Source organism: Harpia harpyja, chromosome 18 (assembly GCF_026419915.1).
Source record: "Harpia harpyja isolate bHarHar1 chromosome 18, bHarHar1 primary haplotype, whole genome shotgun sequence".
NCBI lineage: Eukaryota > Metazoa > Chordata > Aves > Accipitriformes > Accipitridae > Harpia > Harpia harpyja.
Genome location: NC_068957.1, coordinates 24,609,634 through 24,636,411, shown reverse-complemented (window position 1 = coordinate 24,636,411; position 26,778 = coordinate 24,609,634). Strand labels below are relative to the sequence as shown.

At 47.2% G+C, this 26,778-nt stretch overlaps 2 protein-coding genes and 1 long non-coding RNA gene across 5 annotated transcripts; 2 read left to right on the top strand and 1 right to left on the bottom strand.

The window, feature by feature from the left end:
* Positions 1-4,114: 4,114 nt before the first annotated feature.
* Positions 4,115-12,868, top strand: LOC128154068 (putative P2Y purinoceptor 10). The gene is made up of 2 exons (XM_052814133.1): positions 4,115-4,276; positions 9,661-12,868. Exon 2 carries the CDS (start codon positions 9,663-9,665, stop codon positions 10,683-10,685), a length of 1,023 nt encoding a protein of 340 aa, XP_052670093.1. The 5' UTR covers positions 4,115-4,276; positions 9,661-9,662; the 3' UTR covers positions 10,686-12,868.
* On the bottom strand, positions 4,273-10,120 carry LOC128154071 (uncharacterized). Of its 2 annotated transcripts, none has more exons than XR_008239229.1 (3): positions 10,034-10,120; positions 6,447-6,604; positions 4,273-5,408 (listed from the first exon to the last, which is right to left on the bottom strand). It is a non-coding gene; the product is annotated as an uncharacterized LOC128154071 (long non-coding RNA). The 2 variants fall into 2 exon arrangements; XR_008239230.1 differs by lacking the exon at positions 4,273-5,408 and adding an exon at positions 5,650-5,774.
* Positions 12,869-16,965: 4,097 nt separating the features above from the next.
* LOC128154067 (putative P2Y purinoceptor 10) lies at positions 16,966-23,345 on the top strand. 2 transcript variants are annotated; one of them, XM_052814131.1, is made up of 3 exons: positions 16,966-17,506; positions 20,062-20,252; positions 21,095-23,345. In XM_052814131.1, the coding sequence occupies exon 3, from the start codon at positions 21,145-21,147 to the stop codon at positions 22,258-22,260; it is 1,116 nt and encodes a 371-aa protein (XP_052670091.1). In that variant the 5' UTR covers positions 16,966-17,506; positions 20,062-20,252; positions 21,095-21,144; the 3' UTR covers positions 22,261-23,345. The 2 variants fall into 2 exon arrangements, with proteins under 2 accessions (XP_052670091.1, XP_052670092.1); XM_052814132.1 differs by lacking the exon at positions 20,062-20,252.
* The last annotated feature ends 3,433 nt before the right edge of the window (positions 23,346-26,778 follow it).

Genomic DNA, 26,778 nt, shown 5'->3' with positions numbered 1-26,778 from the left:
AGCAGAGACAACCGATGAAGCTATTTTTAGTATCGGCTGCATGGAAAATACTTCTCAGAGGCTATGGTGTGTTAAGAGTAGAAGACATATTTCCTCCTTTTTAGTTTCTGCTGAAAAACAGAACTTTGCAAGTAAATAACAATAACAAAAGAGCAACGGTTCTGATGGGTAAGTACTTGCGGCTGGTATTGGCAAGCCCCAAATCTCCCATGAGAAAGTCTTCTCAGAGTTTCACCCAGTTCCAGAGATTCAAGGTGCTCAGCTGGTCTGAATAAAATCTGGGGTGAGCTTCCAAGGTTTTGGGTACCCCAGACTCCAAAACATTCTAAGATTTCCTTTCTCTTTCTGCTGTCAGAGAGGAATATTTTTATTACTGTAGAAACACTTGGATATGAATGCTGTCAGTTCATTATCTATTCACAGTTTCAAGAGCCCACGGAAGGGAGGGACTATTGTGGGATGTAGTCAGTGATGAACTAAGACAGAACTAGCAGGGTTCTCTATTAGGAAATGCTCCTGTTCTGAATTAAAAACCTATCTATTTCAAACAGAATCTGCTCTCTTTTGGGCAAAAGTAACATGTGCGTCTGTACTAGGACCAGAGGAAATTATTAACAACATGTTTTAACTATGCTAAGTAACTGTAGCTCTGTAACAGCAAAAGAGTCACTAATGAGTAATAATATTTCAGTTGCCATAAAAATGCAGGCAGGTAATTAGAAATGATTTCTCACAGTACACCCAGGTTTTACCTTTTCAATATACCTGCTTTTTCTTTTTTTTTTCCCAAGGGAAAAAATGATTACTATCTGGGGGCCCAAATACATAGATAAAAGTACAGAATTCTGAAATGTTTGCCATTCTGTGTTCCTCTTTTTGTTATGATTTATAGCATGTGAGAGGATTTTAGAATAAACAACACATTTATGTACTTTAATCTGCATATATGCTTTCCACTTTCTATCATAAGTCATTGTACCCCTTTAAATGAGCCCATCTAGTTCTCCATAAGAAGACAGACAATCAGGATACAAATATTTACTTTCTGTTTGTAATAGTACAACTTTTGACCAAACTCATACAACTTTTTGGCAGTATCTTTCACTGAATAGCTGCTTTTCCGTACTATGAAGGCTTGGCTCGACAGCAAAATAAATTTGCTCTCCATGCTATGACATGAAATCTAACTCTAAGTCTTTATTTTAGGCAAACGTTAATAATTATATATTAGTGACACTAATAATTCAGACATGTAATTGTTTTTCCCCTGGTTCCCGCTAAGGGGCTGTACTTTGTTTCATTAGAGATTGATTTTTTTCCTCATGTGACTCCTTCCCTTGAACATGTGGAAAACACACATATCTGAAAGAACTGCTTCAAATATTCTATGAACTAAAAGGCATTGATGCTGTTACTGCTGGCAAGACACATAGTCGCAACCTAATTTTGGATTCTGGAAAAGAACTCAGAACGGAAACAGAAGCATGAAAAAGGCACAGTAACATGTTTCTACATGTGTTCATTCTCGCACGTTGAAACAAGCTTCCTAGCAGACAAACAGGCAAATTTGGACCTCTTTTTTTTGCATTAAAGCCATGAGAGCGTGTATTGCTCAATTATTCCTTACATAACGGCGGCAGCGCTGGCACCGGCACGCCGCAGCAGCTAACGTCAGGCTGCTGCTGCGGTTAAACCCCCACGCTTCCCAAACCAGCAGGTAGGCTCTGCCCACGGCAGCAGCCTGGGGCATCCTCTTACCGGGGGAGCTTGCTCCACACGGGCTTCTCATCTCCACCGCGGAGGACACAAAAGTCACGCTGCAGACCACCCCGGGCTGAACTCCACAAGTAACCAACCCAGAGCGACACAAATATAGCTGAGGTCAAGCCCCTTCTCTGAACGCCAGGAAATGCTGCCCATGCTGTTTTGCAGGAGCCAAGCTCTCCTCTAATATAGGTAATTATGGTAGCGAATATTTCTGGCAAGCTCATTATTCCGGTAAGCAAAAACCAAGAGTGGGAACAGTCTTTGGCATGCTATGCAAAAAAAAAGTTTTACCTACAGAATCAGGGCAAATAGATCTATAGGGAAAGTACATCTGTAACCAGTGTAACTGTCTGCAAAATCCCTAGAGTGAGTTCAGTTTTATCAGCAGAAAAAATCCACTTCCTCACTCCCTGCCTGCAGGATAACTGATACACAATACTGGCAAGCAAGGTTCAAATCCTCCAGACTGGTGATGCCAAAGTCCTCTTCCAGTACCAAGGGTGCATGGTGCTGGACAGGTCACGGAAGTTTTTTGAATATATGTAATCTTCTTGCTGAGTCTCACGAAAGTCCAGACAGCAAACATCCACATTCAGACAGGAAAAATGTTATCCCCGCTTTGCAACTGGGTAAATTGAAGCACAAAGAAATTCGGCAGAACTATTCTGCAGGTTTTATATGACTTGTGCCTTTAAATCTCTGTCTTGTTCCTACACTTCTTGTATAACAATCTGCCCTAAACCAGGCTGCCAGAACAATTTATGTGCATCAGTATAGAGCAGCAACAGTAGCTGCATCTCTTCTGTAAGTAGACCTGTTCTTAAGTATAGTGTATTTTCACAAGCACCCTTTTTTATTGTTACAGTTTACTTTTGTTACTGCAATGCTTCACCTACCGACAGATACAAGTGCAGCTATGATTAACTTCATCTCTCCTTTCTACAAGGATTGTGGCTTTTGCTCAAATCACTCAGGTCTATTAGTGACAACTGAGTGGGGATGAAAGCATTACAGATGGAAGTTCATGCAGACAAGAGAGCATCTGCGGAAGAGTTGATAACGTTTGTTTTCCAGAAATGCTAGTCAGGTCAATCAGTGAACTGTTTCTGAATCGCTGTTTCCAAATGAGGCTCTGCTTAGCTTGCCAGGCTATGGAGTATCGTGCGGTGATTTAATGTTAAAGACAACTTTGTGGTTGAATAAATTCCAGCAAATATGTTCCCATTGCTGATGAACAACTTAAAAAATCAGCTAAACAGGATGTACTGATAAACACTGCAACATCGGCCAAAAGCTCACTATTGCTTTTCATGAAGCCCATATAAATAATTTTAAAATAAACATCTGACAGTCTCCCAACTTCTACCAACTTCCTTTGACAATTCATGGAAACAGGACCGTCTGTAAAGCACAGCACTGCATTTTAGTGGGTGTTCATTGTGAGGCATTCTTATTTGAATCAGAGCCACTAGGTTTGGGTTTCTGAGGTTTCTGAGCAGTCAGACATCAATGTCTATATTGTCTCCAAGACAGGCAGTAGCTGCAGTGATGTTCTACTTCACACACTTAAACCATGACAGAGCAGAGAGTTAAATTGCTGAGCTACAGGGACAGTCGTGTGCTGCAAGCCAGAGGCTGACCCAGAAGAGGCAAAGCAGGGCAGATTCCCAGTGGCTTTCTGAAAATCCAAACAATTAGATCCCCTAAGAGGGTAAAGTCCTAGCCTCACTAATGCATCTAGCCCCTGGGATAAGGGTGAGGCTGGATTTCACCCCGTTGCTTGAAACAATTTAAGAAGTGCCACTGTTTGACATTGCTGGCAGGGAACTCCAGCAACTGTAAACTGAGCTGCCTGCTTATTTAGTTCAAGAGAAATGTCAACCAAGGCTCAGGCGAGTGCTATAAAAAGCCGTTGGGAAGTTGGACTTCATCACCAAGAGGACTTAGCACTAGGTGAAACAGAGCAACCACCAGCCGAGGCTCACGCACGGCTATGACCGTCTACAGCCCCGCCATCAGGAGGCAAGAGCAAAGCTGAACTTCGCAGGGAGGAGCAAGCAGAAACCTCAGGAGCATTTCCATGGTCAGCTCGGATCTCTGCTTGGAGAGGAGGAAGGGGTGCCCTGCACAGAGCAGCACCCAGCTCCGCTCGGGACCCTCTCCCACAGCAGCCCCGGGGGTGCCAAGCCATCGCGGCGGAGCGGCGGGAGAGAAAACCACCGAGGACCAAGGCACGTGAACCCGATTTTGGGACAACCCTGCGTATACCTGGCCGGGACTCAGCTCAGCAGGGCTGGGAGCCCAGCAAGCGAGTCCCCCCGAAGCAGGTGGGGGCTGCGAGCCAGCGGCAGCCGCAGCACGGAGCCGCAGGCAAAGCAGCACCTTGCAGCACCCCGTGATGTCATTCAGGTCGCTGTGCACATGTAAACACGGCTGGCGCGGTGCAGCCAGGACACTCCGCTTCCTCCCGCCAGCACAGTTGCACTTAGCTGGGTTTCTGCCTGAAAAGGTAAGGCTGCTTTTAAGCTCTCTCTTTGCGATCTAGAACCCTCGTTAACGAGCCTATGCTGCTTCCTATGAAAAAACGTTGAGCTCCTCGGGCTTTTTCTTAGGGGTTGGCTCTTGCCGGGAGGAGATTTGTGGCACTTTTGAGGCTTGAAAAAACAGCAGCCCTCCTTGCACGCCAATCCTCTGTATGAACACACGGAGGAGTTGAAACAGCGGCTGCATGAAGTTGCTGTTGCTAGAGAAAGCAAAATGCTAGAGCGTGGGCAATTAGCAGGTCTCCAACTGTTCTCCGGTGTCATTCCTAGGTACAATTTCCTTCTTTTGCCTGATTTCTCAGGGAATATCTTTTCTTTTAAAATCATACTTGACAGTAAGGGAAACTTGCAAATCTGTTTTTTCTAACGGTGATTTATATTACCATAAAAAAAATCCACATGCTGCCTGTCTTTGTGCCATCCAATGCTCTTTGACTGAATTGCAACAGTAGGAAATTAATTAATATTAGTCAGTGGGACACAATATGACAAAACCAGCAAGATTGCTTGGGCTTGTTTTTTCTTAATGAGAACCCTGAGGCAGTTTTAATTCATAATTCAGACTGCAGTCACTGGTCTGGATTAACACTTAACTTACTTCAGGGAGTGAAGGTTTTAAACTCTACTTTGTAAAAGGTGGTTTACTGATGGGCTTGCATTCACTTGCACTGGCAGCTCACCTCTGACGGGAGCACAGCAATATAGCACATATGCAATTTGGCACTTCGAGACAGGATTCATAGTGGGTGGCCCCTGAATCTGAAATTTCTTAAAGTAAATCGAAAGGGAACCGCACCAAAGGTGAGTCAGTATGTCAAATCCGGCTTCCCGCACATTTATGTAGGAGAGGACTTCAGCAGCAGGCTGGAGCAGTAGGATGTGTGAAGTAAGAGTGTGATTTTTGTTCAAGGGCATGGTTTCTGGGTCAAGTGAAAGGGCTGGGAGCCTGGCTCCAGTGTGAACATCACCAGCCAGGGGAACTGTATCCATGATGGAAGTCCATCCGCGGGACAGCCCTCGCCAGCCTGGAGCAAGAGCTCCAAGAGGGCTGCCGGCATCCTGCTGCGTGTGCATGTCCTGCTTCTTCAGCTGCCGGAGCTGCAGAAGTGAGAATTAGATTAGTGTTGCAAAACGAAAACATCTCATCACAACAGATCAAACAGCCCAGATCTGCTCTTTTTTTGTGGAAGAAGAAAACCAGAAAAAGTACCCTTAACTGTAGAACTTTCCACTTCTGACTGCAGAGGTTTCATACCGAAGTATGAGTGCAATAGCGTGAGACATTCACAGCCATGCAATGAGGGCAGAGTGTAGAGGCATTTGTGTCTTAAATCAATTAACCTGTCTGCTGATGGGCATGCCAGAAAGATCCAGGACTCTGGAACGATATTCCTGTGCTTCTCAGTCCTGTCAAGATGAACATCTTTTTCCTAGAAATGCCATGTTTAGCTTCCAAACATCCAGCTACAAGTAATAATGTGCACACTTCATTATGTCCTTGCTGCAACAGCCTCAGAAATACAGACTCTATTTAAAATGTAAAAACCAGTAGTTAGATAAAAGTGTATTTATTTAGTACAATTTTTTTTTGAAATTTGATATTCTGAAAACAATGTTGCAATAGGAGCTGTCTCCCTGCAATATGGAAATAAGCATCAATAAAATCTGATGGAGATTTTCAGCCTTCTACCTTTGCTGTACACACATCATGCAGCAAATGACTCTGCTTTCTTTACAGCTTTGGAGACTAATTTCAGACATTCAATGGTATCTCTGTGTGTCTGCTTTTGTGCACAGGTGGGAAGATAAGGAGACAGTGTGGGATTAAGCTTCAATCTGAACAAGAGAAGTGGGAGGAAGGGCTGAAATGCAATCATTTTGTAGTCCTGGGTGCATTTTGTCCAAAGAGATGGTTTAATCTCATTATATTTTTATGACACTGTAATGAAGTCATTTATTCTCAGAAAGTGCCCTGTTCTGATGAGCCAGCAGACATCACCCATGTATGTGCTAATTGTATTAATGCTTTTGCACTGCCAGCCAGGTCATCCTGCTCAGTCCACTTCATTATAAATGGCCTGACCCCAAGTTCATTGAATGCAAAGGAGAGGCTTTTCCTGACTCCACAGACCATACCTCTCCTGTTCGTCAATCACGGTGTAACATTTGCTCGGGGTGGTGGGGATGGGACATCACCTGCATTTCCACAGGTTGGGTTTTATCACCTTTTGGCTCCAAGGTTCAAAGCGGCTCCCTGGCCTCCATCAAAGTGCAACTTTTCAGGTGTCTTCTGCCTGTAAACACCAGCAATATAAGGACTACTCCTGGGGGCATTTTTTTCCCTTGTATCAGTTATTCAGCAACACAAGAGTTTTTCAATTTGGGATCACCCTAGAAGATAGCAACATGAACTCATGAGACCATAGTCACACCACCGCCTCTGCCTCCTGCCACTCAGACAGCCCTAGTCCCTTGGGTTTAGAAAAATATCTTAAAGAGGAGGGCAAAGAAATGAAATCTTGATTAACTCTGACACCTTGTGGACAATTAGCAGATGAAGATGAAGGCTGCTGGGGGAAATCTCTCCTTGCTTTGGGCTCCACCATGGTCTCAGGCATGCTGCAGCCTTTGCAGCCCAGCCCTGTGCTTGTCTGCGTGCCTGGGCACAGTTTGCTGCAATCAGAAAGTAAAGGCTGATTTCTGGTATCAAGCGTGTGCATTCAGTATCACCCTTGTGTTACAGCATACGCATCCTAGACACGTCGGTTTACCCTAAATGGCTCCATTCAGAGGCCAGTTTGAGTCAGCAGCCTGAACTTGATTATTCTGATTGCTGACATTGCGGTTTAGTCCTTAGCTGTCACATGAAATGTAAATAAGGGCTAACTGTATCTAGGGACCTCAGTAAGCAAACTGACTGTTATGACTCATTGGAACTGAAGAACACAGGTCCATTGGCCAGCATTTAAATATGTGTGTCCTTAAAATAGAACATTTTGCAAATGTACCTAATCCTCCATGGTTTCAATAGCCATTTAGCACTTGTGTTTTGGAGGGGCACCAGGCAGTCAGCCTAACCTTGACATCCAAGGGAAACCAGGCAGCTAGTAACTTTGAAAGTGGCTCTTTAATGGCTTCTTGGGAAAGTGGGAGGTCACCTGAAGGGACAGAAATTGGGTGCAGTGAGCGGTGCTCTTACCGGAGGCAAGGGCAGCAGACAGCATGTCCAGCTAGAGCTGCAGATGAACCAGATGGAAAGGGAACACAAACCTCCAGAGCACCAGAAACTCAGAGCCCTCTCAAGAAATGGGATGGAACCCCAATTTACCTCTCTGAGAAGCAATGCCCTGACCAAACACCCCAGTGCTCAGCTCCATGCCCTGTCTACTCCCTGTCTCGGTGTCCTGAGGAGCACCAGAAAGGAGAGCGGGAGGCCTCCAATGTTGCTTCTCAGACCATTGCATTCAACGTTGCTTATCTATCTCCTCTTCTCATGGAGATAAGGCCATGGGCCAGATGCATCTTTCCCCCTTGTTTCCAGCACCCTTTGAGCCTCTTCCCTCCTCATGGGCATGTTATGGCCTCGTGATAGGAGCAAGGCTGTGGTGTCCTGGGATGGGGACAGTTGGGGACACCCCACCACGGAGCACAGCATCTCGTCCCAGAGCTGCCCTGGGGCGAGGGTTACTGGGAGCCAACGGCAGACTGGAGCGATTGCGCTGGAGGGAAAAAACCAGCCTGGGAGGTGTGCTCTGAGGCACCTGGCCTCCATGTACTCATGCTATCTTGGTGAAGGAAGGGGATTAGAGAGAGGGTTTCTTGACTGCAGCACTTTGATGTTTGGCGCAACTGAAGGATGTAGCCCAGCTGCTAAAGCGAGGGTGTTGCAGGAGATAAACATGCAGACCTTGCTTTTTGAAGACTGTGAGAAAATGAAAGACAAGTTTAAAATGAAAAGCAAGAAAGTTGGCGGCAGCATCTGTCTGGGGAGCCTGCAGGAGCAGTGGTTAGGTGCGGCTGCTCACCGTCAGCATCAGCCAGAGCCACTGCACCCGCGGTGAGGGTGGCCTGTGTCCCATGCTGGGACCTTGCCACATCTGGGCATTTCTGGGGCCTGAATTACAACCCTTCCATTGCAGCCTTGAACAGTGTCTGTATGAGCTGCCAAGTCCAAGTACCACAACGATTAACAAGCTGAAAAAACAGCTATTTGTGTTCTTTGTCACTTGAGAGCTCTAAGTGCTACTCTTTTTTTGTAACATGAAGGAAAAAAAACATTAGTAACAGGGTACGAGTTACTAATATCTACCTACAGAGACTTTTTCTGGCAAATGCCCCTTGCCAGTGGTGCAGGAAATGAGTCAGAAGGAATGAATCAGTGTCTGCAGTGCCACATGAAATAGGAAGCTGATATTAAATTTTAACTGTTACATTAGACAAGGAGGGAATCGCTGTAATGAGAATTATAATGTTATGGGGAAATACCTGATAAAACCAACTGGCCTTACTGAAGACAAGTCCCAGTTACAAAAGCTGACAAAAGAAAGATGGCCCAACAGTTCAACATGTGACATTTTGCCATCCCTACTCATCTGAATCAAAGGAGAGCCAGAAATTGGAAGTATCTAAAAATAAAATTATCTGATGGAAAAAAGTATTAAACTGAGGCTGCTGGGGTGATGAGAAATGGAAGTTGGTGATCTGATTAGGTCTCTGCTTGTTACATTACCTTAAACACATGGCACCACTGGCTGCATTTACAACAGTCAAACTTTTCAAGCCCACTCCCTGCTACCCTTTTCTACATGGCCTGTCCCCATCATGCCAGAGAATGTGGGTACATGAGGTCCACCGATGGGGTCAGGAGACATGCCACCCGCCCAATGCCTAATGTATAACTTAACAGCAGGTATGATTCAGTGGTTGGCACCCACGTTTTGATCGTTGAGCCATGTGGTTGCTCACGCACAGAAGCTGGGCTATGGCACATCTTTCTTCCATGTATTCCTCCCCTGCTACCCAGAGACCAAACCACAGATGATCTCGAGGAGATGGCCAAAAGGATAGGCAGCTTCTCCTGCTCCTCTATTAGCAGTATGGCACAGCTTCACCCGTACTTATGGCACTCGGACAGCCCAGCAAGGAGATTGACACAACAGGAATGGTGCCTCACGCCTGTGTGAATAGTCTCTGAAAGGGCAGCTTTGAAGAAGATAGCAGGATGTTTTATACAGAAGACATTTCCAAACCTCTACTTTGTACTGAATAGCCAAATAGGAAATGCAAATGTGAATATTGACAACTCTTGCAGTGCCTTTACCTTTACAGCCCCTGTTTTTGTTCTCTACAGGAATGACCCACCCACCCTATAACACGACAGATGTCTCCAGCAGCCCAGTCATGACGCAGAGCAACCAGACCTGCTCCAGTCACAATATAACGTTCAAAAACAGCCTGTACGCAACCACGTACACCATCATATTCATCCCCGGCCTCCTGGCAAACAGCGCTGCCTTATGGGTCTTGTGCCGCTTCATCAGCAAGAAGAACAAAGCCGTCATCTTCATGATCAACCTGGCCGTGGCCGACCTGTCTCATGTCCTTGCGCTGCCACTGCGAATATACTATTATATTAACTCCACGTGGCCTTTTGGGAGATTCCTTTGCTTACTGTGTTTCTACCTGAAGTACCTCAACATGTACGCCAGCATTTGTTTCCTCACCTGCATTAGCATTCAGAGGTATTTTTTCCTGTATCAGCCGTTCAAAGCCAAGGACTGGAAGCGGCGGTACGACGTAGCCATCAGCACCGCGGTGTGGCTCTTCGTTGGGGTGGCATGCTTGCCATTCCCCATCATGCGCAGCTACGGCCTGGCCAAAAACACAAATACCTGCTTTGCAGACCTTCAAGTCCGGCAGATCGACAGCAAGGTGGCCACCGTGCTGATGACAGGCACGGCAGAGCTCTTCGGGTTCATCGGCCCACTCATCATTATTTTATTCTGTACTTGGAAAACAAAAGACTCTCTTCGGGGCTTCCAGATACCACTGCAAAATAGCAGCGAGAGGCGGAAGGCTTTAAGGATGGTTTCCATGTGTGCCGTTGTGTTCTGCGTGTGTTTTGCACCATACCACATCAACTTCTTTTTCTACATGTTGGTGAAAGAAAACGTCATTACAGACTGCTTCCTGAGTACCATTACACTCTATGCCCAACCCTTTTGCTTAAGTCTTGCGAGTCTGGACTGCTGTTTGGATCCAATCCTGTATTTCTTTATGACTTCAGAGTTTCAGGACCAGATATCAAGGCACAGCAGCATGGTCATCAGGAGTCGGCTCATGAGCAAAGAGAGTGCCTCATCAATTAAGGAATGACAAGAAAGCCAGCTTAAAAGAACGAAGATATTTCATATGAAATCTGAAACTGTTCTGTGATACTCAATTGCCAACTCCGTTGTGGAAGATCCTGCAAGTTTATTCAGGGGAGTTTTGTGGCAGTGGAAAGCTGTTGATATATAGAAGATAGAACTCTGTTTAAGACCGATGTGTTGGAAGCTGATGAGCAACCCAACTGGCGTGACTACACCCACTGCTGTGCCACCCACACCTGACCTAGCTGGACTAGAAAATTTACAGGAGGGAGTGACAAAGCTTTTGCTAGGAAATGGTGGAAACATCCCAGGAGCTTTTCTTCTATTTTCCCACCTCCATGGCTCTATGATCAAGCCAAAGACAATCCCACATCCATACACTGACATTCGCTGTAGTGTCTTCTCTGCTAAAACCAGACAACACATACAAGAACCTGAAAATGGCCAGTAACAATAAACGGCAGTTTTGGTCTCCGCACTTAGGGCTGCAGACACGTGAAGGTTGGCAGCTTGCTTCAGCACAGCAATCCCGGCTTGCCGCTGCCCGTGCATCCCACTGGTCACCACGCTTTCCTCTGCTTCACCTTTCCCGCACTCCCCCTCCCACAGTTCATTATTTCCCCCTCACCCAGCCCTAAGTTTGCTCCTTAATTGCTGACGCATCCCGTAACTTGCACCTACAGCTGGTGCAAGACCCTCTGTAAGACAAATTCTCCCAATGGCTCCTCAAACACTCCGGAGAGCGGGACCTGCCCTTGGTGCGAGTGACTTTCTTCCCCTCCAAGCTGCCCCCGTTGGCACGGGGTGGGGGGGGGAATCAGCACATGGCCTTTGCCTTTGGACCCCGAGGGGCAGGACCGCTGGGAGCATGCCGCAGGCTGGGCACAGCCGGACTCCGCATCGGCGCGGGTGGATTTGACGATGCTGATGGTACTGTTCAGGTCCTCGCTCTCTTCTGTGTGCGGTTACTTGGGCCCAGAGGTATCTGCGATGGATCTGCCCCACAAAACCTTGGCTCAACGGGTTCAACTGACACATCTTTTAAAAAAGAGAGGTGTCCTTGCCAAGGTGTTTTCACTTTATAATCGGCTATGAAGATATGAAAAGCAGTGACAAGAAAGGATGCCATTTACCCCTTATGTTAAATTAGTGACAGCTCTTCGGCCAAGTTCACCCGCTTTGTGTAACTTCAAGGGTATCCTCATGATACCTGGGGATTGTTTTGGCTGAACACAGGCACTGATTTATTGCCTTTGAAAACCTGTGTTTTTTCAAAAGGAATTCTCAGTAAGCACCAGCATCTTACATGTTGCCACAAAAATAGAAGAAATACCAGAAACACTTGCTAAGTGTATTTTAAATCTAACTACTCAATTCCATGTAGTTACATTTTAACTCAGCCAAAAATTTTCTGCATATTATGTTTTCCTACTTGACTGTTTTACAATAAAATGGGAAAAAGCAAACAATAGCCAGGTTGAAATAACCATTGCGCTGGAGTTCCTCTAAAAGGCAGCAAAGACATACTGATTAAATACAGTAAACTCTTGTAGTTCTCCTCCCATTTGTGAGGAGATGATTATGGGCCACAGTACGATGAACTTGATCTTACATATAGATAAGTGAAAATACCCAAATATGCCTATCTGAAGGAAGTAACTGTCACAGAGAGAGTATTATTGCAGGCTTCTCTAGTTTTCTGGTGAGAAAGCTGCAGAGTAGGCAAACAGTCCATCTCCCACTGAAGTCAATGGAAATGTTTTCTCAGATTAAACTGGCAGTTCGTTATGCCAATGATATACATACATGTTTACACACTGCAAGTTGTCCCTTTAAAAATGTGAGCAGAGGTTGATGCTCAGGTACACAGTTAAGCACGCGTAATGATTTTTTTTGTCAATTTAGCAGTTTTCTCATAAGCTAGACACTGTATAATATTGTCAGTGAAGGAGACTTTAGTTTCAATGGTTATTTTGAGGATTTTTATGGACCTTGACCAGCTAGCATGTGACTGGGAGCTGTTTACAGGGACTTCTTTCTCATACAACTCTTCATTTTTCAGGTGAAAACAAGTTGAAGGCACTGTTATGGTAACTATGTAGCTTGTCCTACATTTTTCTTTCAAAAAACTGATGCTTAAAAAATAAACGCATTTTTGCAAACATAAGCTGAGTTTTATAGTTAACACTTATACCTAGAAAACTGAATGGGATCAGCTCCTCCTTGAATCAAAGAGTTCAAGTGATGGAGTGCATGGACTTGTATTATTCTTAAACAGATTGCTCGCTTGTCTACAGAAAGGTTTTCACCCCACTCTAAAATGACTGATGTTTATTTGTTATTTTTTTTTTTTTAAACTAAAACACTTATATTGGATTTAGAGGTATTTTGGGGAGAGAGAGGTCCTCCGTGGGAATAGCTGTGCTGCAGGTTGTGTGTGACGAGTGACTGCTATCGTCCTTACGTGCAGGCAGGACCGCAGAAACCATCTCTCTATATCTCATCCAACAATCATTTTGCAGATCCAAATCTATTCGGCTTAAAAAAGCACTCACCATTTACAAGAAGACTGGTAAAGCAGAAATTGGTAACTATAGTCCCCTACATACTGAAAGTTATAATGTGGACCTGGCAGGGGAATACCTGCTCCGGCATCTGAATGTCCGAAGAGTGACGGTGGCTCTCCCAACCTTAGCATTAACAATTAATTTGGTGGATGCATGAGAGATAACATTCCCCGTCACCGTGACGGCATCCCCAAGCACCTCGGCTGCTCACACTCTTCCCCTGTCTTCTTGCCTCACTTGCCCTCTGAACTCCCTTAGACTCCCCCAAACTGTCCTTTTTCTATACTGCAGCCCCAGCCTGTGAGGAAAAGTCACACGCTCAACACTTTCAGCCTTTCAAGTCAAATCGCTTTGACGTGCAGGAGGTTAGACAGCTTGGTCTAATGGTCTCTTCTGGCATGTGGGAAAGCATACTGGTTTTGGCTGGGATAGAGTTAAATTGGCTGTGTGGTGCTTAGTTGCCGGATGGGGTTAAACCATGACACAAAGTTCGCCGAGACGGTCATGATGGTGAGCTAGCCTAGAGAGCAACAATTCAAAGTAAAAAAAGAGATCAAGGAAAACTTGGAATTTTCTGAAAGCACGTAGAAAGTCAAAGACCATCAGTTTGGCCTCCACAAACCCACAGGTGAAACTCAAAGCCTTTAGTTCGAGTCCTCCAAAACCTCAGCAGTGTGTGTCAGGGGAAGAACAGATGAATCCAGCGTTACTGCCGAGGTGAACAGTATTTCGGCTGCCTTCATGGCTGGGAGGTGCTGGATCCGACACAAGACCTGGGGCTGCAGGTGTTGGCTTTGCCTGCCAGCACTCTCACACTTTCAAAGGCACAATGTGCCCAGCTCCGGTTCCTGTAATTCACCCCCTTTCCTGTGACCATAAAAGATGTTTATTATTTTGACAAGAGGAAATATAATTTCATGATACTGCTCCTGAATGATCTCTTGTGCTGGTCCCACTGCCCAGACTCACCAGCTATAAAAAGAAGACATCTTCAACCTTCTTGGGCAGACACAAAAAAAGGTCTTTCAAGAGAGATGCCACAGAAAGGCAGAAGTTAACCAAGTCAAGAGGCTGGGTACAGCTATGCCGGTTTGTGAAGGATGGATCTGAAGGGCTCCACTGGCACCTGGTGCTGGAGTCACCCTGCGTCGAGCTTCACCCCGACGGGAACTGCTCAGGGTGGAAACACGGTGAGGTCTCCAAGCCACCTACACTGACGGCAGTGCACGTCCCCTGACGGCACAGCCCTGGGCAAAACCGCGGCGTGACATTCTTCTCTAGCACATGAGCCATTCACCTGTGAGCAAAAGAAAATGTGTTTCTTTGTAGTGCCAGCAAAAAACCATCCCATCTTAACTGGTATCAGAGGTCTGGTAATTCCTCTCCTGCTTGAGAAAGGGCCCTCCCGCGCTTGACAGCGAACGCATTTGGAAAGATACCCCATGGGATTTAATGTCTTTCTGCAGCCTCAGGTTCTGAGCTGCAGGATCTTGCAAGTACCTCAGCTTCATTTTCTTTCCTTAAACGAAATTACCAGCTCTCTATGCAGAGAAAAAAACAAAATATGCTGTAAATGCAGGATAACAGCTCAACAATTAGGAGACAGCTCAAAAATATGAAAACCCTTCATTGCATTTAACAGATTTCAGGGCTATGACTGGTGCATTTTGACCAAAAACGCTGGGTCTATGGATTACACAAGGGCTTAGCCTGAAAAGGTAGGGAGCGACCAACAATTATTTGCTGTAAAAATAAATCAAAGCTTCCTGAAAACGCTGTCCCTGTAGAGACCACTGTGCAGTGGCAGGAGGGACTATGTGCCACCAGGCACCAGGGACTCTCCCAGCCCCATGGGCCGTGCGCCGAGAGCTCCGGTCAAGCCACAGCAAGTCTCTGCACAAGGGTGAGTTGCTTTGTGTGAATAAGGCCTCCTCCTCCTGAATGGCCCACTGTTTTTCATACATCCTTCAGGTGCATCCTGTCAGATATTTCTAAATACTGAGCGCTTAAAGAGTTGCTGAGCATATACATTTGGCCTTCTGCCCACAGGATACCAGGCTAAAGGTGAAGGCAACCTTTATCTGGAGGCCTTAGATAAAGTCTCACAGTTATTTAAAAATTCCTTTGTGTCATCTGCCTTTGAAAGTATAACATTGCATAGAGTAAAATGCACGTTTAGTAGCCGTAACAAGCCAGAAGAGCAGAAATGCTAAACAAAAATATGCATGCCATTGAAAGAAGAATGGAGAGGTTGATTAATGTACGTTAAAGGAAGAGGCTTGAGGCTTGTAAATCCGACAGCCTTTCATGACCAGGAGGGTTGTGATCTTCTGCAAAAGTGTTCCAAGATGCCAATGAGCAGAGGAAGGACTCGACATGGTTATGAACCCCAAGGTGCGAGTCTGACCCTCGCTATGGTCTGACATCCCCTGACCTCTCCTTCCCCAGCAGCCCTGCTATAAACACGTACCTAAAAATAAGGCTCAGAGATGGCTGGATAGGGCGCTGGGTATGTGCTGTGGACACAGAAGTAGGATGTCCTAGGGAGGATATCCTGATAAAACAGCCACTTCACTTTGGGATAAACCTTTACTCTCTGGAGAGGGATGGGGCGCAGCACCAGCCTTCCTTCTGCAAATTTGTGAATGTTTTGCAAGTACATGAGCACTATTCTTTCTTCCAAGGATCAGCATCGGCTGCTGAAAAAGTTGCACAAGAAGAAAACCTGGAATGATAAGCAGCTCTCACCTTCCAAATCACTTTGCTCTCAGCTGAGATGAGAAGCATGGGGCTTCACAGGCACTTATTTGCTAGCAGGCTACATTTACGTGATGGATAAGCAAGTAGTAATGAAGAAGCCCATAGATATGTCTTTAAAGGCTGGTATATAAACTGTATATAAACTGGTCTTGCCTTTGCCTTCAGGAGGATGTTGACTAACAGATTTGAGTAACTGTGTCTCCACTGACCACAGGACACTTCAGGTCAACGATCCTCTTCTCCATTCTCTACACTACCGTGGTGAAGCACCACTTCACGGCACGGGGTGCACTCAGGTCCCGTGGTCAGCATCGCTGCCAGCACGGAGAAACCCTGGCAATTGCCCAGCCGGTGGGCTCAGCTGCTGTGGGGAAGGATGCACACTTGATCCAGACCCTGAGCTGGTGACTTACTCTACAATTAAAGGTTATAATAACTTCCTTCTTTCATTTCTCTTCCACAGTTATGTTTCTGTTAATATGGCAGGGTCATAGGACCAATTACAGAAAATAGATGAGTAGAGCAACAATAGTTCTATTTATACATTACCTACAGTAGGAAAGGGAAAGATGCCAACAGCCATATTATCTTCGCAAGCCCTGGGGCCATAAGATGTGACGCTGTATATCAAGTAAAACTGTTCAGCTGGAAATGAGGCAGCTCATAATAAGTTACACTACAATATATGCCTGCCAGTTTTCAGCAGTTCAGAAAGAAGAAGGTCATGCTTAGCAAGCAGTAAAAGAACAAAAAATTATATATATGTGTGTGTATATATATATATATACAAAAGGAATTAAAGAAGGCAAAAAGAAAAAAAAAAAAAGAAATTGGGAACGATGCATATTATGGGTTTTTTTAAACAATAGTATTTTGGGAAAATCTCCACCTTAAACCATCATATTTCACAAATAAAGTCCAAACCCTTAGCTTTAGCCTATAGCCTTGATAGTCTGAGGCTAACCAAGCTCCCAAGAAAATGAAGGAAAATTACTACCTTCCAATAGCTTACACTGGCAGTTTTCAGTTTTCCTTTAGCAAGCACTTATTGGAAGAGTTTTGCTTCTGTATTTTATAGTTTTTAGCAAGCAAATAGCAAGTGACTGTGGATAAAAGCAGAAGCAGCTCAACTGAAGGACAGTGTCACCTAACACAACTTCTGTGCAGAAAGAAGGAAAGAAATCCGCATCCAAGGTCTCAATTGCATGGCAGTTGCATCTAACGACGTCATCGCCTTCCCAGTTGTTTTAACGTCATTAGCTGTAGACGTTTTGTGTGGTGAAGAGAAACAAAATACAGGATTTCCTGTTCTGCAGCCACTGTACTGGGCTGCAGATGCCGGCAGGATTCCAGCTCTCCGAAAACATGTGGAAGTTTAACGAGGAGTCGCTGGGACTGGGATTGCTGCGAAAATCCGTAGGAAATAAAAGCAGAAAGCTCACTCCTCCTGCTCTCTAGCATGGATGTCACCCCCCCGAAGGATGGGAGTCATAGGAAGGTAAGCTTGATTTCTGTTGCGTGTTTTCTTCAGTAGATTGAAGCTATCACAGTTCTGAGCAATGTTATCACTTTTTTTTTTTTAGTTGTTCTTCAAGAGATTTTATCAGGCAGAAGCTGGTGCACATCCTCAGCAGTTTCTGACTTTGCCCACATATTTCTGTCTCGCTCAGCTCCGAGGGGCGGCTGAGCGGAGGTCTGTGCATCCGAGCAGGCTGCTGTGTGCGGCAGTACGTGGGGAAAGCCTGTTTTACCCCAAATACTTCAATTTTGCCGTGACTGGCAGAAGCTGCCATAACTGACCAGCTCTGTTTACAGGTTTCCTATTAGTGCCTAGATAAAACCACCACAATTATTACTTAAAACACAAGTGCTAGAAAGCCCCTGCTACTTCAAATCAGGAGCTTACTTCAAGCCAAAAGTTGATTTTTTTTTTTTTTAATTTTTTTTTTTTTTTTCCTAGACTGCTTTTCCCGCCAGCATCCCAGGCTTGAGCAGGGTTGAAGGGAGGCAGCTCTGCCCCAGTCTCCCAGCTCCGGGGCTCCCGAAGCCGGGGGCTCTCCGCAGCAGCGCCTGGAGCGCAGCTTTAGCCTGGTTTGTCCAACCAACCCATGGAAAAGATGAGGGCGAGTTTGCCAGTGAATCTGGGAGTAGTAAATGCAATACCGCAGCAATGTAGGGCTGGGTGGGGTGCACAGTGATTCAGAGTAGCCGGGCGATTTCCAATAACGACAGCCACATACGCCTCCAGGAACAGATACTGCTAACATTCTCAGAAAAAGAAACACGGGTGTTTTAATAGCTGCCTTAACCTCCTAATTAATTGCAAAGTTACTTGATGTTTAATGAATTGCAGCATTACATCCACAACCAGTGGTCTTACTCCTTTGGCAGTGACACTGGTCACCCCTCTGTAATTTCAAGCATGCAACTGGGTAAAAGTCGGCTTTGCCACTTAAAAAAAAGCACGCCCCCCCCCCCCCGTCCATGTATAAATCCATGCGTGGATGAAATAGGAAAACAATCAAGAAATGGCAGGGAGTATTTCGTACAAGCTTTATAAAGTCGCTGAACAAAGCCCACGGGAGCATCTCTGCCCTGACACCGGCAGCAAAACATGGGGGGAGCTGGAGGGGCTTGGGGCAAGGCGCAGGCAGGAGGGAAGGCGAAAACTGAAAGACAATAATAAATAAAAAATTTGACCCTTTCAGGAAGCGTTGTAGGGAATGAGCACTGGCCTGAACCCAGACCAGCAGGGGCTCGGCAGGGAGCTCCCTGCTGCTTTCTTGCCAGGTGCCCTGACAAGCGCTGTCACCTCAAAACCAAAAGTGTCAGGTACCAGGAGTGACATATGGCCTTCCCGCTGAGAAATCTCCTAGGGAAAGCCAAAAAGTGGAGAAAACTGGCAAGGAGGGTCCCCACAGTCATGCCTGCAGGGACAAGGTTTAAGATTTGGGCTGAGACGCGTGGCAGGGAGGAGATGACGGGAGAGGGATACCGGGCACTCTATAATCCTTTTCACAAACCCAGAGCAGCAAGTGCCACTGCTGTCGCTGGAAGGCTGTGACAAGAGCTGGGAATAGCCGCATTCCCCACGCTCCCTGGCAGTTTTCTCTCCCCATTTTTTGCAGAGATGCGAGGACAAGGTGTCCTGCCACCGCTTTTCCAGGGTTGAATAGAGTCGGTGCCAAGGGCACCAGCCAAGCACGAGCCCCTCGTGGGTTTTCAGGCAGGTGAGGTGCACACGGGGATGCTGCGGGGACCAAAGGGTTTCATCTCCCACTGTCCCCTCGTGACAGACGTCCCCATTCCCCTGCCTTGTCCCAGCTTGGTGGAGAAGTCAGAAACATCCAACCCAGGGCTGCTGGCTCAAGCCCGGTCAGCAGCCAAAAGGTGCACTAGCCCAGCAGCCTGCCTGCAGCCAGGGTTTCACTTCAGCCTTGCTTTTTTTTTGCAGCCAGACCCTGGAGAAATAAGCAAACGGGAAAAGACAGTTTGGCAAGGGTTCAGTTCAGAAAGCGGGGTGTAAGCGCTGCACGTGCACAGAAATGGGGGGAAATGCACTGACCCTTCCTTCTCACATCAGAGGTGTGGGCAGCCAGCCAAGAGGCTGCTGGCTCTATTTTATATATATAACTGTATATATATGCGCTATATATGTGTATATAAATATATAACCTTCCTCCTGAATCTGAAAACGTGGCAACCCCTCTGAAGAGCTGCCTAGGTGAGGAAGAACAGGGCAGAGGAGCCTTCACCCTGTGCCTCAAAGCAATGCCAGCATCTGCACAGAAATCCAGTCCCTGCTGCAAGCGATTAGCTTCTAGAAATCCATCCCTGTGGCAAACGCCAGGCTCAGGGCTGTGGGAAACAGCACCACTGGCTGCTTTTTAATTAAATACCACTGTTGAAGGGCTCGGTGGTAACAGCAAGAGGTGCTCGGGGCTCTGCCAGATCAGGCTCTGGTCTCCTGGAAGGGAAAAGCAGGCTGCCTGACACCTTGCAGGCAGCTACAGGCTCCATTTCCAAGGGGAAAATTGCACTGTTTTGTTGCAGATGATGCTATGGGCCCTTGGTTTGTAACCTGCTGCTGCTGAATTGCCTCTTCCCGAAAGAACAGACTGTTTCCTCACGGGCTCTGCTCACGAATGGCAAAATCCATCACCCCTCCGAAGAGCTGCACGGGTACCTGTGAACTCCCCATGACCCACTAATATCCTCAGTGCTGGCTGGCTGAAGTGAAATGGGTAAATGGATAAAAAGGATTTCTACTCTAACTAAAAGACAGATGTATTCATCTTCTTTCATGTCCTGAACTGTTGCTGGAGGATAATTTCTGTTGCTATAACACGATGCCTGCACAATGTGCCATGAGTGCCGGAATTGAGTTAGCAGGACCGGCAGAGCAACTGGCATGTGTTCGGCCAGCTATTAGTTTATAAATCCAGCCTTAAATCTGGAGCCAGAGCTCTGATAGATCTGTCTGCACCTCTCCCACTGGCCTCTGCTCAGGTCGGCTGCCTGCCAGCACCATCGTTTGCTGATGCTAATTATTGCCCTCACTGACGATTCACATTGGATCTTTACATAGATCCGAAAAGACAGTGTCTAGATCCATTTAAAGTCCCTATTTATTTACAGTCTCACTGAAATTGCTTGTAGACATATCAGAGAGCACCAATTTGATGGGAGTTTGACAGAAAACTATATGCAAAAGTGATTCTGAAAAACCCCAGGGAGCTGAAGAAGCTCTCTGGCATTAGCAATAAAGAGATTAATGCTACAGAGCTCAACTGAAATGTCACTGTAATTGTGGCATCGCCTTAGCGGGTGGCAGAGTATGAAATCCTGCAGAGCACATCTGACAGGAGCTGCGTGGAAGATGCCCGGGATCACTGCCTGTAAGCAGCGTCTGGCTCTGCACCTTTCCCAACACACACACCCCCCATCTCGCACATACACCTGCACACACACACACTGTATGCACACTTACACAGAACTTACTCTTGTGTACTGAAGTGCATTTACTCCATGTGGGGAAATACTGGCGAGTTTTTGGCTTTACAGCATCTGTTCTTACTCCCTACAGAAACCCTCCACCCACCTTAATCACCCCATGAGCAAAGAGACTCAGGTGAGATGGAGAGCAACGTGTCCTCCGGGAACTGTACCGATCCCCAGATGTCCTTCCAGTCCACCCTGTACGCAACCACGTACACCATCATATTCATCCCCGGCCTCCTGGCAAACAGCGCTGCCTTATGGGTCTTGTGTCGCTTCATCAGCAAGAAGAGCAAAGCCGTCATCTTCATGATCAACCTGGCCGTGGCCGACCTGGCTCACGTCCTCTCGCTGCCCTTACGGATGTATTACTACATAAACCACACGTGGCCGTTTGGAAGTTTTCTTTGCCAGGTTTGCTTCTACTTGAAGTATCTCAACATGTACGCCAGCATTTGCTTCCTCACCTGCATCAGCATCCAGCGGTACCTCTTCCTCCTCCATCCCTTCAAAGCCAAGGACTGGAAGCAGCGGTACGACGCAGCCATCAGCGCTGCCGTCTGGCTCTTCGTCGGGGCAGCGTGCCTACCCCTGCTCATAGTGAGGAGCCCAGCCTTGTCCAACAGCACAAACACGTGCTTCTCGGACCTGGGGGTGAAGCAGCTGAGCCCAGGAGCCTCCATTGCGCTGGTGACGGTAGCGGAGCTGTTTGGGTTTGTCATCCCCTTCGGCATCATCGCCTGCTGCACTTGGAAGATGTGGCAGTCGCTGCGGGAGTGTCCAACGCAGCTGCAAAACACTGGCGAGAAGCAGAAGGCTTTGCGCATGGTCTTGATGTGTGCGGCCGTCTTCTTCATCTGCTTCACCCCCTACCACATCAACTTCCCACTCTTCATGATGGTGATAGAGAACATCATCCAGGACTGTGCCGTTCACAGGAGCACGCTCCGCTTCCACCCCATCTCCCTCTGCCTGGCGAGCCTCAACTGCTGCCTGGATCCGGTCCTCTACTACTTCATGACCTCCGAGTTCCAGGACCAGCTGCTGCACCACAGCTGTGCTGCCCTGCGGGCTTGGTTCACGCGCCGCGGGAGCAGCCTCTCCATCACCGAAACCGGCCACGACATTCGTATGAAGAGGAGAAATCTTCCGCGCTTTAAGTTTTGGTCTCTTCCCAAGTTCTTCGGCCGAATAAACAGCATGGAAATCCCCCCCATGCCACCCGACGAGCTTCTGCTGGAGTCCATCTCTTGAAACATAAGCCATTTCTGTCCATGTACGCGCTTCTTATAGCTTGAGTGAAGATTGCGTTAGGTCTCCAGATAAGTCTTGAACTACCCTTGTGCGCAACAGATGCCAGGATCTGACCTAAAGGGACATTTTGACGCAAAAAGACTTGCTGGTTCCGTTGTTGCTGCTGGGGACTGTTTGCCTTACAGCGTTCTCCATCATGATGTTGTTAAAATACCCCAAACAGCTGTCACCGATGCCCGTACTTCTCCTGTGCTGAACTGCAGCCGGGTTCAGGTCCCTCTCATTTCTGTTGTTTCAGTGCTTCCACATGTTTGCCATTTTTGAAAGTCCTTCTGAATCCTTAGGTGTAAGCAGGCGGCTCAGCCTCAGCACGGCTCAGGCAGGTAGCACCAGGGGAGTTTCAGCTCCAACCACAGCTACCTGTGGCCCATGGTGACTTACAGCATCTGACACACTCATGTGAGGCTCTAGATCAGGACAGTTAGTTATCTCCATGTAAACTGAACCTCTTTCCATCGCAAAAATCAATCATCTGGACCTAATCTAGCCTAATCCGGACTGCAAGACTGTAACTTTACCAACATATATCAAGCAAAAAGTATTAACCTATATCCACATCAGTGTTAAAGGGAGTTTTCAAATGAACTGGGCTCAGCTCACGCTTCTGAAAAAGGTACCCAGAGCTGAGCAAGGAGTCTGCCTGGCTCCTGGGAGCTACGGGATGCTCAACTGATTATGAGGGGATGAACACTTGGAAGACAGACTGTGACTGGATATGCCACAAGCAAAGAGGAAAGATGAAGGACATGTCCCAGGGCACATTTACTCACAGAGACCCGGCACAAGCAGCAGAGGGGAGGACTAGTATTTGGCCTTGCCTTGTGTTATTAGGAGTCTTGTGTTATTTGGCATTTTGCTAAAGCCTGTGGTTGCAGATTAAGATGTTATCCAAGCCTCTCAGTTTTGCTTTAAAAAACAGAAAAGGTCCCAGCCCTCACTAGGTACCGAGAAAAGTTTACAAAACTGACCAAAGTGCATCCTTAAAGCTTCAAACTCGGGAGGAAATAAAATGATCTCAACACATATTTTAGTATCACGGGTATTATTTTAAGTGCTTGTAAATAGTCTCATTATGCACCGTGTCTGCTCTCAGAGCAACGGTAAAATCTGCAGAGGGGGGACCCCAGTTTGGGGCTCCGAGAGGCCCCATTGCCACCGCAGCCCCTTGCACAGTGGCCAGCACGGGGGCTGCGAGGTTTCCTCCTTGTGGGCTAACACATTGATGATGGCAATGCCAAAAAACCCTCGGGGAATTATATAAGTAAACATAGGCAGAGGGGTTTGATAGAAAACAGCTTTGCCGATGATTGGATGCACATTTCCAACCCATGCAGCATTTCTGGGAAGCACGGAGAGGGCGGTGGTTTACCCTTGCGTTGCCAAGGCCACTCTTAGAAAGATGAGGGGAGATCCAGACAACCTGGAGGGATTTGCTTTGGTACTTAGTGTGCCAGAGATGGGCAGAAAACACGCTGCCCTGCAGCTCGCTCTGTCCCAGATCTCTTCCTCTCAAAAAAACCTCAATCAAAAACCAAAAAACCCAACCCTAACAAAATGACACGTTTTCCTTGTTTGCTTGGGGGCAGGGGGGAAGGAAAGAAAAAAAAAAAAAAGAAGAAAAAAAAGAAAAAGAGCTTTCAGGGCTGAAAAAAACTGGCACAAACCCAGCAACGTGTACAGGCAAAACAGGAAACCCAAGCAAAACTCACCGATGCCGTGGCTGGCAAGACCCAGTTCCAGGCAGCTGCCACAGACACGACAAGTCACACCACCAGCACCTTAACCAGGAGTGTGGTTTTAGCCTGTAAGTGTCTTTCGGGAATGGTATAACCCTGAGTAGCTGGGATGGACATCCAGGTAGCCCTCAATAACCACAGCTAGATATTTATAAGTCCTGCTGACTGACTGCAAAGCCCGTATTGTGGCTCTGACCTTACTGGCAGCACCAGCTCCAGGTTTCCCAGTAGCCTCAGTTACCACTGGGACTTTGCCAGCTTGTTTTCAGATTGCACAGCTTTTCTGAAGTTTGTGCAATGCAGCTTCCCCCTTCCAAAAAAAACCAGGAAAGAGAAAGCAAACCAAAAACTCTCACTAATCTGTCACGTGAAAACACAACAGCAACCCTTACTCAGGCTGTCCCTGCCGCCCCTCGGGCTTGCCTGCACCGCAGGTTGCGTTAGAAATACAGCAGAAAAATCCCCTTCTGGGTTAGATGCACTGGATAGCAAGGATTTTTGCTGGGTTTTATGCAAACCAAACCCTGAGGGAATATCCTTTCCCAGTGCAGACCGGTGCTTTTTGCCCTTCAGAAGCCACAAGACGCCTGCCAACCCTCCTGTTTTATCACAGTCCACCAAGTTCCACTACTACAAACACCCTGGCTGGGCACTGGGACCCAAACTGCAGGGATTTAGGGTCAGCAGGAGCTCTGCCACCTGGATGCTGCATCGAGGGGGAGGACAGACAGGGATGCTGCTGGTCCCTGGTGCAGAGATGCAAGAGCTGGGGGGGATTATTGGGGGCAGCAGGTCAGAGCAGGCTGGGGGATGTCTGGCTCTACAGTGTCCCCAAGAAGATTTAGATAAAGAGCTGCTGCGTTGAGGATTTGCTTTGCCGAGGCCAAGGTGTGAGCTAACTTCTTACAAGGGAAAAGCTCAGGTTGAAGAGAAGGGAGAGGAAGGGACTGGGAGCTGATGTGTGGGGGAAGAAAGGGCAGGGTAAATTAAGAACTTTTCAGGATTTCTTTCTCAAAGCCATTACCTGTGGGCATTAAACCTTTTATTCACATGGCAAAATCAGCCAGTAATAACCCCAGTGCGGTGCTTTAGCCTTGTTAATTTTCAGGTAAGGGAAATTTCCAGGTCATTCCAGACCCTGGCCATGCTCTTGCGAGCATGTCCAGTGGCAATAGCACCAAGAGCACATCCCTTACCCGGGGCACTCGCGGTCCCACGTACCACCTTCAGCTCTCCATATGGATAAATCCATGGCACGATGCTCTGGGATCGGTGTGCCAGGTGGCCTCAGCCAGCCCAAGAGCTTGGACCGATAAGCCGCTGGTGACTATTTTGGCTGCGATGATTTCCTCTCCAGCAAGATGTGCTGGCAGGAGGTTCTGCTCCAGAACCACCCTCACGGGAAGGGTGAGATGCTGCAGCGGCAGGGAGAGCAAAGCGGGCAGCTCAGCCAGACCTCCGCCGGCACCGACGACGTCCGCATATCCTGAGCTTTTCACATGCAATTAATTATTCTATATGGCTTAATCCTTTATGACTGGCTTTGACTAGAACTGCTTAGTTGCTTTTATATACATGTGTCCATCCATATACACATACACCCCTGCACACATACTACACTAAAATTATGCAGTACTTAAGAATATCCATTTAGACGTCTCTTGTGCACAACACTTTCTAGGGCACTGCAAGGAAGGAGGGAAGGTTGCTTTTCTCTTCGCTAAAAATACCTTTTTCCTCCCTCCGTGACCACATGCTTCCAGTCCAGCCCCAGTAAAGTGACTTTGCCTCTGGAAAACCACTCAGCCTCAGCTCTCGGCAGAGCTAGCACCACCTACCCAGTAGCGAGACTCAGACTCTGATGATTTTTGGCACAGTGCTAATAGCCACCACTGCTGGCAACGAGCTGCTTCTCCATCCACCCACCTCATGCCGAAGAGAGGGGAAAGCACGGCCCCTGGCAAAGGAACAAACACAACAACTTCAACTCCGAGTGCAATCTAAACATACAGAAAGCAAATATTGCTGCTTGAAACCAAGCTGAGCCAGGAAGCACTTTTCCAGACAGTCATGATTTCATCAGACCCAAGTCCAATTTTTTAGATCCACGGGCTCAGCCAGCAACACCCTGCAAAGCCCAAGTCACTGGTGTTCAACAGGACCACACCATTTTAGAGACCCTGGGATGTCTGTCAGTCCCTCCTGCGCTGCAGGGTCCTGTTCATGGCACAAGGGAAAGGGTTTTGGGAACTCGTGCGTCGATGCCGCAGCTGCATTCAACACCGTGTTAACTCTCCTCCAAGAAATAGTCAAAACCTCTAACCTTGCAGCAGTCAGCAAGTCCTTTCCAGCAGGAATTGCCACACCAATCACTCAGTCCTCCTCCTCTAAACAGGGGATTTTTTTTGTTTTTTAAAGAAAATTTCCCTGGTGTAGGCGGATAGGGCAGGCACCAAGGCTAGGGAGGAAAATCCAGAACTTTTCAGCCCCGGGCGCAGCGAAAGCAGCACGGCTGCATCCCCGGCTGCGTGCGAGCCCTGCTGATGCTGGGAGCTGTGGGCGAGAGCCCAGCGCACCCGTGGGCAGCGGGGCCAGGGTCCTGCGCCTGCTCCCCCTCTGCAAACACGCTCCTGCCCGCTGCGTGCCCTTCCCCGAGCTCCTCCGGGGTCATCACCGAGCAAAACATCACCAGCCACATGCAGAGAAAAGACAGACATGCAAC

Bases quoted from the DNA above. Each gene is read 5' to 3' on its own strand.
- LOC128154068 (XM_052814133.1), top strand. From the start codon at position 9,663: ATGACCCACCCACCCTATAACACGACAGATGTCTCCAGCAGCCCAGTC.
- LOC128154067 (XM_052814132.1), top strand. From the start codon at position 21,145: ATGGAGAGCAACGTGTCCTCCGGGAACTGTACCGATCCCCAGATGTCC.